Source organism: Lissotriton vulgaris, chromosome 9, assembly GCF_964263255.1.
Source record: "Lissotriton vulgaris chromosome 9, aLisVul1.2, whole genome shotgun sequence".
Classification (NCBI taxonomy): Eukaryota; Metazoa; Chordata; class Amphibia; order Caudata; family Salamandridae; genus Lissotriton; species Lissotriton vulgaris.
In genome coordinates this window covers 357,215,106-357,230,550 of record NC_141697.1, presented here as the reverse complement: position 1 = coordinate 357,230,550, position 15,445 = coordinate 357,215,106, and the positions used below count along the sequence as shown (strand labels likewise).

Here is a 15,445-nt window from a genome sequence, read left to right as displayed (position 1 = left end):
CACCCATACTTAGCCGATAGTAATATTTAATACAGATGTTGTGCACTGTATGGAGTGGAATGGGTAAGCTAGCTGTCGCAAGAGTCCACTCTTAAGTCACGTTAGCCGCTATCTGCTATGGCCTCAATTTTTTCTAGAGTAATGTGTCGAATAAGCTGCTTCTGCACTGTTTACTCTGCCCGATACGCCACACGTGATTTGGTGGTTAATTTTCACCCAGGTACACTGCTTTCTGAAAGCAGTGCGGTTTTGCAGGTATAAAGGACGCCCGCTTAGATGAGCCTGGTTCTGGTGAAGTCTGGTGGACCTTTCGAAACTTCCCGTAAGCATCAATTACTTCTTATTTTCAGGTTTTGTTTGCTCCTACTTGCTTATAATAAATGTCTTTTGTGCTGTGGGATTCATGCTATATTTCAGCATACAGTATTCAACTCGTATTTTGTGCTCCTCCCAACGAGATTGTTTTTTGTAGCAATAGTGGTTGAAAACCGAGTCCTGTCTGCACACATCACGTTTTTCGAGTGTGGGATGCATTGAAATTGGTCGCAGAAATGCAGTAGGTACTCAGCTGCTCATCACAGTCGAGTAAATATGGTATGCAATGCAGGCAAAGGACATTGCGTGTGCTGTTCTGCATTGTTCTGCAGCAGCCCTATGGAACGCAGGATTGCTGTATGGAAATGGGATTATGCTGTCAGTCACACATCATGTTTCAAACTCTGTGCAAGAGAGACACAGAAGCTTCTGCACCTGCCAAGAGCCCTGGCCTGCCTCGAGAAGACAATTTGTACACTTTGGGCCTTAATCACAAAAGTAAAATTACACTTTTGTGTACGTATTACGATTGTTTGCTATTCACAGAGGGATTTAAGAATAGAATCTTTACGAGTGCGGAGTATCCGCACATAAAAAGATAGGACAGTTCTATCTATCTTTTTATGTGCAGAGACTCCGCACTCGTAAATATACTAATCTATTTGTGAATAGAAACAATTGTAAACTTACACAAAAGTGTACATTTTCCTTTGTGAATCAGGTCCAGAGTATTTGTGAGTGTTGTGCATGAAATGTACAGCCACAGAGCATAATTAAAAGGGTCTCCAACCTTTTCTATACTAAGAGCTACTTCTGCTCAATGAAAGTCACCCCAAGCTACTAAAAAGACCAGAATTTTAAAACTGACCAAGTCAAGCTTACAGTAGTTGTCCCCATATACAAGATTACCTGTAGTGTGAGTGCATCAGGCATGGTTCCTACCAAAAATGTAAACAATGCTTTGTCAATGTGGAATACCTCTACAGGGGTAAAACACAACAGCTATAGCAGTAAGGCCCCAGGCGCCAAGTTACTATTAGTAATAAGTCTCCCCAAACATCAGTGTATGAGTTGTAGAAAATGTCCACACATTTTTGTCTTAAATACACACTACTATATTTTGGTATGCATACATTGATTCAACCAACAAAATGCTTGGTAGGCTGAGGTGCACACAGGAGAGCTACTTATGGGTAGCTGGAGAGGTACCAGTAGCTCACGAGCTGCTGGTTGGAGAAGTACAAACTGCAAGGTTTCCCATCTATTATGAGGTCCAACGACATAAATACTGGTATACTAGCGGGTCAGAATTTCTGATTATGACCAGGATTCCCACATTTAAATCCAGGGAGTATAAATTATTGTTGGAATGGGGAATACGAAGCGAGCCTGGGGAGGCTTGATCCAGTTCCATATAGTACTTCCTCCTGTGCATAGGAAGTGGTAAAAGCTATTCTAAGGGTTGTGGTAGAGGGGGCGGGAGGACAGAATTGGTGAGGGGAGAGCTGGGGGAGCACTTGCTGCTTCCCCATGCCGCAGTCTGGGTGCAAGTGGACCAGGTGCAGCAACTGTTCGCATTGCTGAAGAGAGTGCCGGGCCCAGTGTCTCCTGGAAAGGAATTATGAGGTTCAGAGTTTGGAGATATTAGATATTTCCAGACCCAGAGACACTACAAAACTTGGAATGCCTAGAGCCGTGCACCCCCTGGGTTTACTGCTTCATGATTCTCCTAATGAGGGCCTTACACGAGCAAGGATTGGGGAAAAACATTTTCTAAATCTGGCACTTACTGATACACAGCTTTGGCTCACCGTTTGCTAAACATTCATGCCCAACAGGGTTTTGTTGCACCCACACATAAATGATGGAGCTATTGGTGGATTTATGAATGCAGTACCTGTGGCTATTCCTGCTGTTGAGCAAATTTCAATTCAAATAATGGATACAATCACAAGAAACAAAGTATTATCTGTAACAGTAACCCAGAGCAGCTTCACATATCCGTATTGCATTACTAAACCCTATCCTCGCAAAGAGGAATTACCTAGACAGCTATAAGGAAGAAAGACATGAGAATCAGGTGCACAGTCAAGGCTGTATGTAGTTTGTGTTGTGGATATGGAGGGGCACTGAGCCTAAGCATCTGCTACAACTGTAAACAAAAAATGTGACCTTTTGATCTTCCCTTTAACTTTTCCTCCCTTTATGGATATGCACTAAACATAAAAACCAAGTCTGAATATAAACCTCCTCCACAACTTTTAATGAAGATCCGTCAAATGGTCGCAAATGTTTTTTGAAAACAAAGGCACCTCGACCTTATTGTTACAAGGAACAACATTAGATTCAAGGATGAAGAATACATTTTCGCTGTCAAATTCAAGTACAATTATCAAGTTGTACCAACGGTATTAGGAACCCCCCCCCCCTTGTAAATTTGATCAATTTTATGAAAATTGAATCAGTGAATATTGTCCACCATATTAAATATGAACCAGACATTTAGGTCTACATCGAAGCCTTTTCCCAAATTAATCACATTTTCCAAAAAATCTAATTTGTATTACAGAAATCATGATTTGAAATTAATGATTGGATCAGTCCAGATATCTCTACATGTATATACCTCATTTCTTTCCTGTTGGTTTTCCCTGGAAACACTGAATGCACTGTCCTAAAAACACAACTGATTGATGAATAGGATCAGGTTAAAACCTATCGTGTTTTTTTACAAGTATAAACCATTATAGAAATTATAGAACATTACATATGGAAATTTACTTTGGAATCTTCCTTTATGACGTTTGCCCCCTTCTTGAGTCTTCATGAATTTATTGAGGCTCTGCAGGAAAGTTTAGGCACCAAATTTATTCAGGATACAAAACACACATTTTCATTGTGGCGTGGGACGAAACCATATCTATAGAGTCACTATCTATGTTTCTATGCACCAGCCACTTTTTCAACCGTCTTATGAAGAACGGTTCATGTGATAGTATAGTAAAAATCACATCACAAGTTTTTAGGGAGATCAGAAAGTGCCCAACAGTTTGAGGGCGAGATTATAACACTCAAATCACTATAGGAGTTCAATAGGGAAATAGACAAGTGAATTTAATGAAACACGTTCTTGAACTCGCACACTTTCTTATCCAGGTCCCAGGCATGGGGAAAGCAACTGAATGTTTTACAGCAAGTTGTTCATCAATCAATCAATCAATCAACAGATTTTATTTTGCACTTAGAAATGCATAAAAGAACACAATAAATAGAGAAAAATGTCATTACATTTAAAAATCCTATAGAATAGTGAATACAGTACAAGTGTCAGCAGAGTTAAGAGATCAAATAAAAGAAAAACATTGTCTGGAATCATAAACATTAAAAAAAGGTACATCGGTTAAAACGAAAGACTTAAAATATGGAAGATAATATACAATGAGCCTTACGGGTTCTCAGGGACGCCAATAAAAAGGATGCAAGTATATTTAATAATTTTATTTTAAAACAAACTAATGTCATTTCTAAGTGATAAAATATAGATAGTGCTAAGCATGACAGAAGTATAAAGAATAAGAGTAGTGGAACCTTGGGTTTAGAAGTCAGGCAACATCAAGTAAATGCCACCTAGTACAGAAGCAATGGTGGAAACAAAAAACAAACTCTTAAGTGAATTCATTTATTGTCTAATGAATAGTTTGGTGAAAATGGTCCTGTTTGTAGGAATGCTAACTTTTCCCTGTTTTCACAGATACTCTCTCAAAAGAACATGAAGTCTGCACTATATCTCTGTTTATTTGCCCCCCTGTTTTATGGATTAGTCCTCTGTGATCATCATGAAGGCCATAAAGGCCACGATGCCCACCGAGGGCATGGAAAAGAAGGCAAACATGGCCACTCTGACCGCCACTCTCCTCACCAGCATAACCATCATAACCATCACCACAAACACCATGGAAATGAAACTATGGCCTGCCACAAAATTTCACAGCCCATTTCAAATTTTGCATTCCAACTCTTTAATCACTCTCTTGGGGTAGGAGAGTCCCGTAATGTATTCTTCTCCCCTGTAAGTATTGCAACTGCCCTGGCAATGTTGTCTGTAGGTGCAAAAAATGCCACTTTGGGTCAAATCTTACATGGCCTGAACTTTGACCTTTCGAGCATTTCAATAGACGACATCTATGAGAGCTTCAGTCACCTTATCGAGATGCTAAACAAAGCTGATGGTGAGCTGCAACTCGGCATGGGAAATGCCCTCTTTATCAAGGAGGGATTGAAACTTCTGCCCACATTTCTAAATGATGTCAAAACACAATTTCATTCAGAAGCCTTTTCAACCAATTTTGAAAATGAGGAAATGGCAAAAAAACAGATAAACGATTATGTGAAGACCCACACAAACGGAAAAATAGTTGACTTCCTGAAGAGTCTTGATCAGCAGACTGCAATGGTTCTAGTTAACTACATTTACTTCAAAGGTAAGACTGACTGTGATACTGCTCTTGTGGACCTACGCTTAATTGCTAATAATAATTTCAGGCTTTTCCTTTTTTTTTAATTATAAAGTCTTTAATTAAGGTTACTACTACATTCCTTCTAATACAGGTTTGTATATTTTTTGTTTGTTTGAATCCCTTATCTCAGCTAAGGTTACTTACAAAGCTATTTACACCTTTGCGGATCTAGATAAGATGTGTGAAAGTCTGTAGACGTTAAATGAAATGTAATGTACAAAACTGCACACCTTCGGATGCTGCATTAAGCACTGCAGTCCTCTCAAGATGTACTTTAACTTGTTATTAAAATGTCTTTTTTAAATAATCTCATTATACTCTGAGTCTGTACATTGCAAGCCATTGAAGTGATACGTTTACTTTTTATTAACTTTTCAGTGTGTTATATATGGACAGATTTCATTGCTCGTCAAATCTCCTGTACCCCTTTTGAGAATGCCAATACATTTTTCCTTATCAACCATGGATGGAAAACTGGATGATAATCATTTTACTGTCACCAGTCTTGGGTTACTGTGACTCAAATATGATAGATAGGGTTTTGTACATACGGTGAAACAGGGCCACCCTACTACTTGACCCAAACTAGAGACCAAGAAGACCCCTGTTAGCCCTTGACTCTTAGGACAGCGAGCACAGCATAACAGAGCAGTCCAAGGCTTACTGAAGGAGGCGCTGTGGGCAAAATACTCAGCAATGAAATTTAAAAACACTTCATAAACTAACGTTCAGCAAGCACTTTTGTTTTTAAAAGAAAAGGCACGTTGATTCAGACACAGCTAAATACTACATATAAAATGGTATGCACAAACATTGCACAAACCCTATCCTACGTAAACTTTCAAAATGTTATAATGTCTTCCTACCGCCTTTAACATTGTCTTTTTCAAAATATAAAAAGGCCTGCCTATGATATTTGACATTCGCTTGTCACATTGCAAAGATGCTTGCAATAACATTTGACAACATGCATAGGAATACAGATGGTTAAATAATGACAGGTGAATGGCAGATTATCTCAAGTTTTTTAAGTTGTATTTTATTTGTTTTGGTACTCTACTGAGGACCACAAATTTTGTACGGTAAAATTCAGTTACAAATACTTTCAGAATTTCATTTTAATACAAAGCTAAAAAAGGTTTTAAAAATGTATAAAAGTTATAACAAACTAATTCATTGGGGGGGAAATTTACATACTGTGATCAAGTCCTTTACGGTAGTGATACGGCAGTTAATGTATATAGGATACAGATGTTTTGTCCTAGCTGCCACTACTTTTGGGTTAGGGCATGTGAATAAAAGATGTTCTATATCCTGCTCTCCTCCGTAACAGAGGTTACATAATGAAAATCCATTTAGGTGCCATCTTGATGTTATAGTTAGCACTGGTAAAATGCCAAGCCGTAACAGGATGATTGATCTCCTAGCGCCATGCGAAAGATTAAAGTCTATGTATTGTTGCACTTGCTTAGGTGCAATTGTTTCTGCAAAGCTTTTATACAGAGTCAATTTGGCGCAGTGTGAAAAATCAAGATCATAACTGAGTCTGGGGGTAAAACATTTTAAAAAGAGTTTCAGTTGTGATGGAGTCCACGTAAGCAACAGGTTAACGTTGATCTCGGCTAGTTTGAATGCAGTGGACATATTGCTGAAGAATACTTGTTTTGAAGCATCACAGTCGAAGGTCTCGGCTTTAAGTAGTGAACGGAGGGTTCCATCCTTTGCGTGCAGCAGGTTATATGCCCACCTGATGAAGTTTGCGATGGCTCTTGAATAGGAACTCGTGATTGAGAATTCGAGGCGAAGAGCTTGCACTGGAGTGGATTGTGATACCTTTAGCATTTTCCTCAGTATCTTCCTTTCTTTTTGGTCCAGGAATGACCACTCTTTTATTGGAATATATTCCAAAGCAAATGATAAGACTGGAGGTATCTTTGTACTGTATACTTTGAGAAGGGATGAAAAATGTCTGTTACCTGAAGCCGCGTATAGTCTTTGAAGGGCTCCGGCATGCACCTAGGATTTCCTAGTCAGGTTATTAACCTGTGAATTGTTTTTTAATGTCTTAGTGAAAATCCTGCCCAAGTAGGTGTATTCCTCAGTCTCTTCTATTGTTCCAGCGCCGAGTCTCCAACAGAATTTGGTACTTCTTTTTCTTCCTGAGAAGGAAACTATTTTTGTTTTAGTGAGATTCGGGATTAGGAAGTTTTCCTGAGTGTATTTATTCAGAGTGTCTAGAAGTCTTTGCAGACCAAAGGGCATAAGATCTAACACTACAATATCGTCTGCATATAAGAGGGCGTGAACGTTTTGGGCTGCGATCTTTGGAGGCAGACTTTGCACTTGTTGCAGGTGGTGAGGCAAATCACTAAGATATAGTGAGAATAACAAGGGGGCTAGAAGACACCCCTGCTTGAGTCCATTTGCTGTTGGAATTATGTTGGTCAGGCCCTTTTCACACTCCATTTGCACTTGACACCACGTGTGCATATGTAGTGTAATTATGATGTGTAATAATTGTTCAGGGATTCTTAGCTTCCTCATTTTTTTCCAAAGAGATGATCTGTCTACTCGGTCAAATGCAGTTGAAAAATCGATGAATGCTGCGTATACCGGTTGGGATTTTCCTACAACGTATTTGTCGAGGATTGTTTGTAATATCGCGATGTTATCGATAACCGAGTGCTTTGGCCTGAAGCCAGCCTGATATAAGGGGATTAGATCCTGAGAAAATGCCCAATTTTTGAGTTGGTCCAATACTTCAGCGGCGAAGATTTTCCCCGTGGCATCTTGTAATGCTATTTGGCGGTAGTTACCAGCCTGATGTCTTGAATCTTTTTTAAAGATCGGTATTATGATACTCCCCTTCCAGGATTTTGGCACTAGTCCTGTTTTGAAGATGAAGTTAAAAAGGGGGGAGAGCATCTTACTCCAACCCTTAGGGTCTGCCTGTAAGACCTTGATTGGTAATTGGTCTGGGCCGGAGGCTCCTGTGTATCTCGCATTTTGGATGTGCATTTCTATTGAGAACGGGGAGGCGGTTCCGAGCGGGACGTCATTTCCTTCGCTATTATTCCCAGTGTTTTCAGCCTCTTCATTACTCGTGTTTGCTCTGTACAGAGCTGTCAGGTAGGTTTCCCATTCTTGAGGTGGGACTGGGATGGGGTGCAGTGCCTTTTTTGTTCCGGTTTCCTTTGCGATTAATGATCAGTAAGATCGTTGGTTGCGCTGTTTTGCCGCAATTTGTAGGTCGACCCAGTTTTTGTCCTGCTTTATTCTTTTTAATCAACACTTTTCTCGCTTGAGTTGATTTTTCAGTTTGTTTCTGCCTGTCTTGAGATTGAACGGTCCACGTATTGTGCTCTAATTAGTTTGTTTAGTCTTTTTGCGGTAGATGAATTCGAGGTTTTATTTTTGTTTTTATTCTTTACTGGTGCGGCTTGTTGCAATTTATTTTGAAAGACTTGCTTTAGTTTCTCGATAATGGATTCAAAATTTGTTATTAAGTCAGCGGAGTATTCTATGGATAGAAGATGGTTTGTGTCGATTAAGGTGGTTATTTTATCTAACATGGTTGAGTTCCAATAGATCCGCCTTTGGTTTATTTTTGCCTCTACTGTACTATGTTTATACATGATTTGACTAGGTGAGCAGGTGCTTATTTTCCATTGTGTATGTAATAGCAGGATTGCGTGGTCACTCTCTTCAGTAAAGTAGGTGCGAAGATGTGAAGCGGACTCAAACGACTCCAAGCTGCAGATCATGTAATCAAGGATTGAAAGGGTACTATTTCCCCGTCTTGTGTGGGATGCAGGGATGTCACCTTCCACGTTCCCGTTCAATATAATTCCATTTAATATTGGAAGTGACGCTAATAGCATTTTTCCCCCTTTTGTCAGCCCTGCTTCTAGTCGGGAATGTCGGCACCGGTACATCTAGAGCTTCATCTTTGTACCAGTTCGCCCAGTTGGAGATTTCGGTGTTTGATATTTTACCATTGAAATCACCCATGATCAGATATGGCAGATAAGATTGAGCTTCGATTATTTGCTGTATGGCATCAAAGGTTTCCTCAAATTGGACATCATTCTTTGGTCCAGGAGGGACATATACATTGAATAGTAATAGACCTTTATGAGGGTCTGAAGGGTGAGTCTCCAACCTGATCTTTATACACTGGAATTGCTTAGAATTGGTGTCAACAATCTCTTGAGCCCAGAGATACTCTTCCATTAATAGGATAGCTATCCCTCCCTTAGCGTGTCCTCGTTTGGCTTCCTGCGCAGGGGTATCATAAACAAAATATCCGTCCTGGTTAAAAGTTTTTGTTGACCAGGTTTCCTGTAATGCCAATATGTCCGGTCGATTTTTTGTGGCTTCTGTCATTTTATCTGTAGTTTTCCCTGCCATGTTCCAAGATGTTATCGAAAGGCCGTTGCTAAAAGGATTGAGTCGTATACTTCGCATTTTTCCAACCGTTCAGTGACTCATAAATCCATGACCATGACTGGAGAGTTTTTGCTGCTTCCTTTGCTTCTGCATCATGGCTCCAAACTTCTCTTTCTCCATTCTTTACTGAAATCCTTAGATTTTGATTTGAATTTAAGTTTGTTGCTGAGTCTTCTGTACTATAGGTAGTTTTGTTTTGAATATGAGAGTTTTCCCATAAGGGTCCTTTGAACCATTTTTTAGATTGTTGGCTGTGGTTTCTTGTGTTGGGATCAAATCATAGCCACATTTATGTAAGGTCTCCTGTTCTCTTAGGATGATCCCTGGTAACACCGGTGACCAAAATACTACCACCGCTGTTTTGGTATTTTCTTTATCTGGGAATATTACTAAATCGATCTCTTTTCTTGTTAAGGTTTGTAACGGAGTAATGCGTTGGAGAAGGTTGACTATTCTACCTCGATTTAGTGGGGCACTATCTGTGGGAGAAAGCTCTATTATTTGTAAGTGTTTTGACGATGTTTCTTCCCCGGATGGGGCTTTTTTGTCGTGGTCTTCTAGCCCTTTGAAGCGCTCCCTTGACCCTGTAGTTGTTGGATCAAGGTAAAATTCTTCGGCTCTTGGATTTAAAGTGGTGTTTTTTTGAGGAATTTTATTGTCTGCATTTGCTGCCACGTTTCGATTTATTCCCTTTGTGGGAGTCGGTGTTTTGGTACTTTCTTCATGCTCGTGCTGGGATGCAGGGGAGATTTTGCTTTCTGGAATTTGAGCCTACGCGCTTTCTTCTTTTTGATTCTTCGTTGCGGCTTTCCTCTTTTTTTCCCAGCTCCTTCTTGGTTCTTCTTGATTTTTTGTATGTCCCTCGCTTGTTCGCTGTCGAGGGTGATGCTAGCCTTCTTTCCCTGATCAGTCACCGAATTGGACGTTGTTGGTTTATTTTTGATGTTTGTGAAAATAGGATATTGGTTGTAGGCGTTAATTGTATCTTCTCTGAAGAATTTCTTTAGAGAATATATAGTTGGTTCCTGGTGGTTATTCTGAGATCCCTTATATGATGTTCCTTTCGTTTGAGTACCGATGTCGCTTTTTCCCTGGACTTGCAGCGTGTTGATGATATTGTTATTACTTGTTGCCTCTTGAGTGTTTACTGGTGTTTCTTGTATTTTTGTTGACTCGGTGTGGTCTTTTTTTCTTTTTTCTTCTACTAGGAATTTTAGTATTCCTATTTGGACATCAAGAGTTTGGTCTGAATTCTCCAGAATATGGCCTAAGAATGAGAGGATAGACTCTAAAATTTCTTGCAAGGTAAGAAGTGATTTAGACACAGGAGTGTTGTCATTAGTTAAACTGGAAGATTTAAACATGTAAAGGTCTGGTGAGTGTTCGAGATCAACTTCTCGATCCGGGGATTTTTGTAGTGTACTAGTAAGTATCTCCTCTGGCCTTAAATGCGGTTCGAGCTTCTTATCGTCCTCCTTGACAATTGTTTCTGGACATAACTTGTTACAATCAGTACTGCGTTGGACGTTCAATAGACTCGGGGTAATTAGGCCAGATAAGTCTGATTCCAGGGGGGATTCCTCTATTACTGATGGACTGTTTTTTTGTTCTGGATCTGTGGTAAATTAATTTTACCGTATCATTTTTCCATATAATTATCAATAAAAGACAGCTCATTCAAATGTGAGGCAGAGTCCGTGGAATCTGAGTCATACGGGCTTTAATGGAAAATCCTCGAGGATTGGATATCATGTTCCATCACCTCTAAGGTTCAGGAAGGGACATTCAACGTTTTATTAGCATTACACATTATATATAGTAAAATGGTACAATTGAAACCAATACAGTAGGCGTAACAGGTGAAAAGAGAGAGATAAGAACACATGTGCGTAACAGGAGGCGTGTAAAAAGGCGTACACATGGGCGTGCACTGGACATGTCAGAGAAACGTCATAAGAAACGTCACATGTGGGTGGATGCATAGAGAAAGTTGCAGGATCAGCAAAAACCTATGACCTGAATGCGCGCGCAACTAAGCATGACGTGGAACTGGGGAGAACTGGGGGCTTTGACTTTAGCACTAGTGGAGGAGACTGGTGTCTGGAATGTCAGGGCAACCTGTACCTATAACATATCTGGTATCTCATGTTTGGAAGATGTAGTGTCTGAAGTAAAAGGTCTCTCGGGCAGAGGCCGTTCAATACTAAATGCTAGTGCGTGCATACGTGTCTTGGTGCAACGTGCGGAGCCATGGGCCTACCATGGTAACGGGTTCAGTAAATCACTTGCAAGGAGGACAGGAAGGCCGGGCCCTTTGCTCTGCAGCCGGGAATATGTTTACCTATTTCACTAGACTGGAATGTGTTTTCGAGGAGGCTGAGCAGATAACTGTAGGCAAAATATGAATTTGGCAGGCAGTCCAGGCCGAGCCGGGCACCGCTTTGCTGGCAGGAAGTAAGGCAGGGGTCAGGGATGCATACAGCTTTCGGAGACAGGAGAGATGAGGCTCGGGGCCTCGTTTAAGGGCCTAGCTCGACTGGGCCAGGAAACATGGGGAAAACGTGTGCGAGATTCAAAAGTGCACCATGTAAAGACATTGGCACCATATGCCTAGAAGCCTAATTAACGGGATTTCTTTGCATGACTGGATAGCTGACATGTTAAGGATGGACGCAAATGTATTTGCGTCTTTCTAGCATGTACGGAACAGAAGTTACACGACATAAAAGGAACATGGGTGCATGGATAGGGTGCGAGTGGGGGACACATTAGCTACCTGAAAATTTCTATTACCTCATTCCCTCCTTGGACCCTACTACACCCTTTAGGATATATCTATATTCATGAGACCATCTATCTGTTCGTAAAGCATCATTTGTTCTTCTTACTTTATTCGGGAACGGGAACGTGTACTTGGACGGGGAATACAAGCTGTGGCGCACAAGCCGCAAATCGCTGGCCCACATTGCAGACTGAGACAACAACTGAATACTATGACCAATATTACTCCTAGGAATGATAACAATTTCCATCCCCAGGCGGATATTACACTCTAGAACCAACCGGACCAAGTCCAGGAGCCTGGATTCTGGTGTATCAGGTGAGCTATTTCATGAAGCCGAGTTATGGCCTTATACACGGATGGCGCGTTATTAGGAATAAACACGCAACAACTGGATCCGATGACTCTACAAGCCCCGCCCCTATCTGCCAGGATGACGTCAAGGACAAGGCGATTTTGAAGAACAACAAGTCTCATAGCAGACTGTTCCTCGGTCAAGTTACCTAAGGCAGAAGTAGTCTCGTTCACTACTGCTTCTAAAGTTCTAGTTAATTTGCGTATCAATTTACTATTCTGGACAGGACCTACAAAGAAAAAGAATCCTTTATTGAAATCTGTATATTGCTCCCATGTTGTTTCAGTCTGGTCGACAATCGGGGTCTTGATCTCCCTTCTATGTCTTATATGTACAAGGTGTGGATTTCTGTGATAATCAGGCGGGGCCAGGAAAACAGGTGGCAATAGGAACGCAATATAGCACGTCCCATCCCAATCCAATAGCAGACGTACATAGGCTGTCTGACCACATATAAAATAAGAATGGCGGGAAGCTTTGAAAGTAGACTTTCCTTTATCACTGAATTCGACAACAGTATTACAATCACTGTGTCCTAGATGTACTGAACCATTCTTTCTGACGCATAATTCACCTTTCACTGGCAAAACTGTAATAAACGGCAAGTCCGAATTAGTCTCAGACTGCACATTCAGGATCATGAGGTTAAGTGTAAAATTACCTAATCCATACACTTCATTTTCTAGATCGGTCCCTGTCCTTTGGGGAAGACCTTCTTGGTCTGGGAAACATATCTTATTCATGACTGTATTCAGGTTCCCCCATATCCAATTGCCTTGAGAAACCTTGGACTTACTATCTAGGGAAGACATTAAAGTAAACCATGCACCACACGAACCATTATGTGTGAACGGATAAGGAAAGAGGGGCAGAGCTCCCTTGTATTTCTGATAGGGAGGGAGTCGGCCACATACCCAGCAATTGGTGGCATTGCTGGTCTGGTGAGAATGGTGTAACATACGAATGAATGTATTGTTGCGCATGGCTAAACGATAGGACAATTCATGGGGAGGCAGGTCACTAAAAGTATGCTCTATAGTGTCATGAGAGGAAGCATGTACATGTGAATCAAGAGGAAAGAAAACGTGTAACATTAGACTTATGCATATAATCGTAAGACTCAGAAGAAACATAGAAATGAATGCGATGATGCATCTGCTGTGCAAAACTTTACAGTACTTTTTTCTCTTTTCACTACGCCTATCTCTCTGACTACTTGGGTCTATCTTATTCATGTCAGAAGCCTGTCTAACCGCTTCACCCGAGGGGGACTTAAACAATTAAACGCTGTCTGACTTAGTAGACCTCAATTTTGAACGATACTCCTCTTGGGGAGTTTTCTCTAGCAGGGGGAGTTTAGAGTCAGTCTCTGAAAGTGGGCAGTCCTTAATCGGAATTTCTGGACACAGTCCGTGAGATTTTTTAACGTGGCTCGAGTGCAGCCAACCCTTGCGTCCTTCCAGCTTGACTGCAGTTCTCGTGGACATCAACACCAATTTTGGCTGTTTCCATCTGGGTTCCAGCGGACTTTTCCTATCAAAGTTCCTGACAAAGACATAATCGCCAGGGATGACTTCATGCGGCTTCACTTGGGTGTTGTCTGGAAAGGCAGCCGCGACCTGTGAACAACAAGATTGTAGTGCAGACATCAAGGAAGCCAAGTAATCTGTCAGCATAGTACTATCAACAACAGTTATGCGTCTGGGCATAGGCGTACCCCACATGTTCGGGGGACGACCAAAAATAACTTCGTACGGAGACAATCCTGTTCTAGAATGGGCTACCATTCGCATGTAAAAGAGTGCAACTGGCAAGGCAACTATCCAATCTACACCTTTCTCTGCACAAACTTTTGCTAGGCGTGTTTTCAGGGTTTGATTATGTCTCTCTACGAGACCTGCGGCTTCGGGATGTCGGACGCAGTGGAACTTCCACTGGTAACCTAACAGGAGTGATACCTGTTTCATAAGCTCGGACGAGAATGGCTGTCCATTATCAGAGTACACGACACGGGGCAAACCATATCGTGGGAAAAACTCACGTACCAGCTGTTTGGCAGTGGTTACAGCAGTGTAATCGGGGACTGGATATGCTTCTGTCCATCGGGAAAGAGCACATACAACTACGAGGACATACTTGAATCCTCGGCATCTGTCCATCTGGATATAATCCATCTGGAGGACTTCAAAAGGATGGTCAGGAGGATGAAATCCACCTTGTTCCACAGGGACACCTTTTCCTGGATTGAACTGACAACAGATCATGCAGGTACGCACTTTCTGTTTCGCTGCTGCTCGTAAATGTTTGTTGAACCAGAGATTCTGTAAACTGTCTAACATGGCTTTCTCTCCTAAGTGTGCTGGACTATGTGCTGTGTTAATGATGATTTGAACCATAGAGTCGGGGAGGAACCAGGTGGCTCTTCCCTTCGTCATCCATCCCTGATCTGTCTGGATCCCTCCTTGTTCAGTCCATTTCTTGATTTCATCTGGGGTTGCATGTGTCTGTATGTCGAGTACGTCTAGAGTGGGATCCTTAACTGTCAGGCAATGTGTCAGTGTAGGTACTTCAGTCTTTGTCATGTCAGTCGGAATGTCTGTCTGAGCTGTAAGTTTGGCTGTTCGATCTGCCAGGTCGTTACCCTGGGAAATAGTGTCAGTGACTTTAGTATGTGCTTTGCACTTCATAATGGCTATGGCTGTAGGCAAGTGTATTGCTTCTAACAGAGCTTGAATGAGGGGACCATGTTGGATCTTGGTACAGTGAGAAGTTAAAAAACCTCTCTCTTCCCAAAGAACACCGAAGTCGTGTACGACTCCGAATGCATACTGTGAATCTGTGTATATGTTTACTTTCTTGTTCTTGGCTAGTATACAGGCTTGGGTCAGAGCAATAAGCTCTGCAGCTTGAGCAGATAGTGTGTCAATACGGTGTGTTTCTATGACTTCAGTTTCAGTGGTCACTGCATATGCGGCCACTAATTCTCCTGTGCTTGTTCTCATACATGAACCATCCACGTAAAGTGTC

General features: G+C 41.4%; 1 protein-coding gene across 1 annotated transcript in view; it reads left to right on the top strand.

The window, feature by feature from the left end:
• Nucleotides 1-240: 240 nt before the first annotated feature.
• Nucleotides 241-15,445, top strand: part of LOC147690129 (alpha-1-antitrypsin-like) — a 147,177-nt gene continuing 131,972 nt past the window's right edge. The window contains exons 1-2 of the mRNA XM_086937730.1: nt 241-322; nt 4,067-4,796. Of these exons, the coding sequence (XP_086793856.1) occupies nt 4,085-4,796 (712 nt within the window). The 5' untranslated portion in view covers nt 241-322; nt 4,067-4,084. The remainder of the gene's footprint in view (nt 323-4,066; nt 4,797-15,445) is intronic.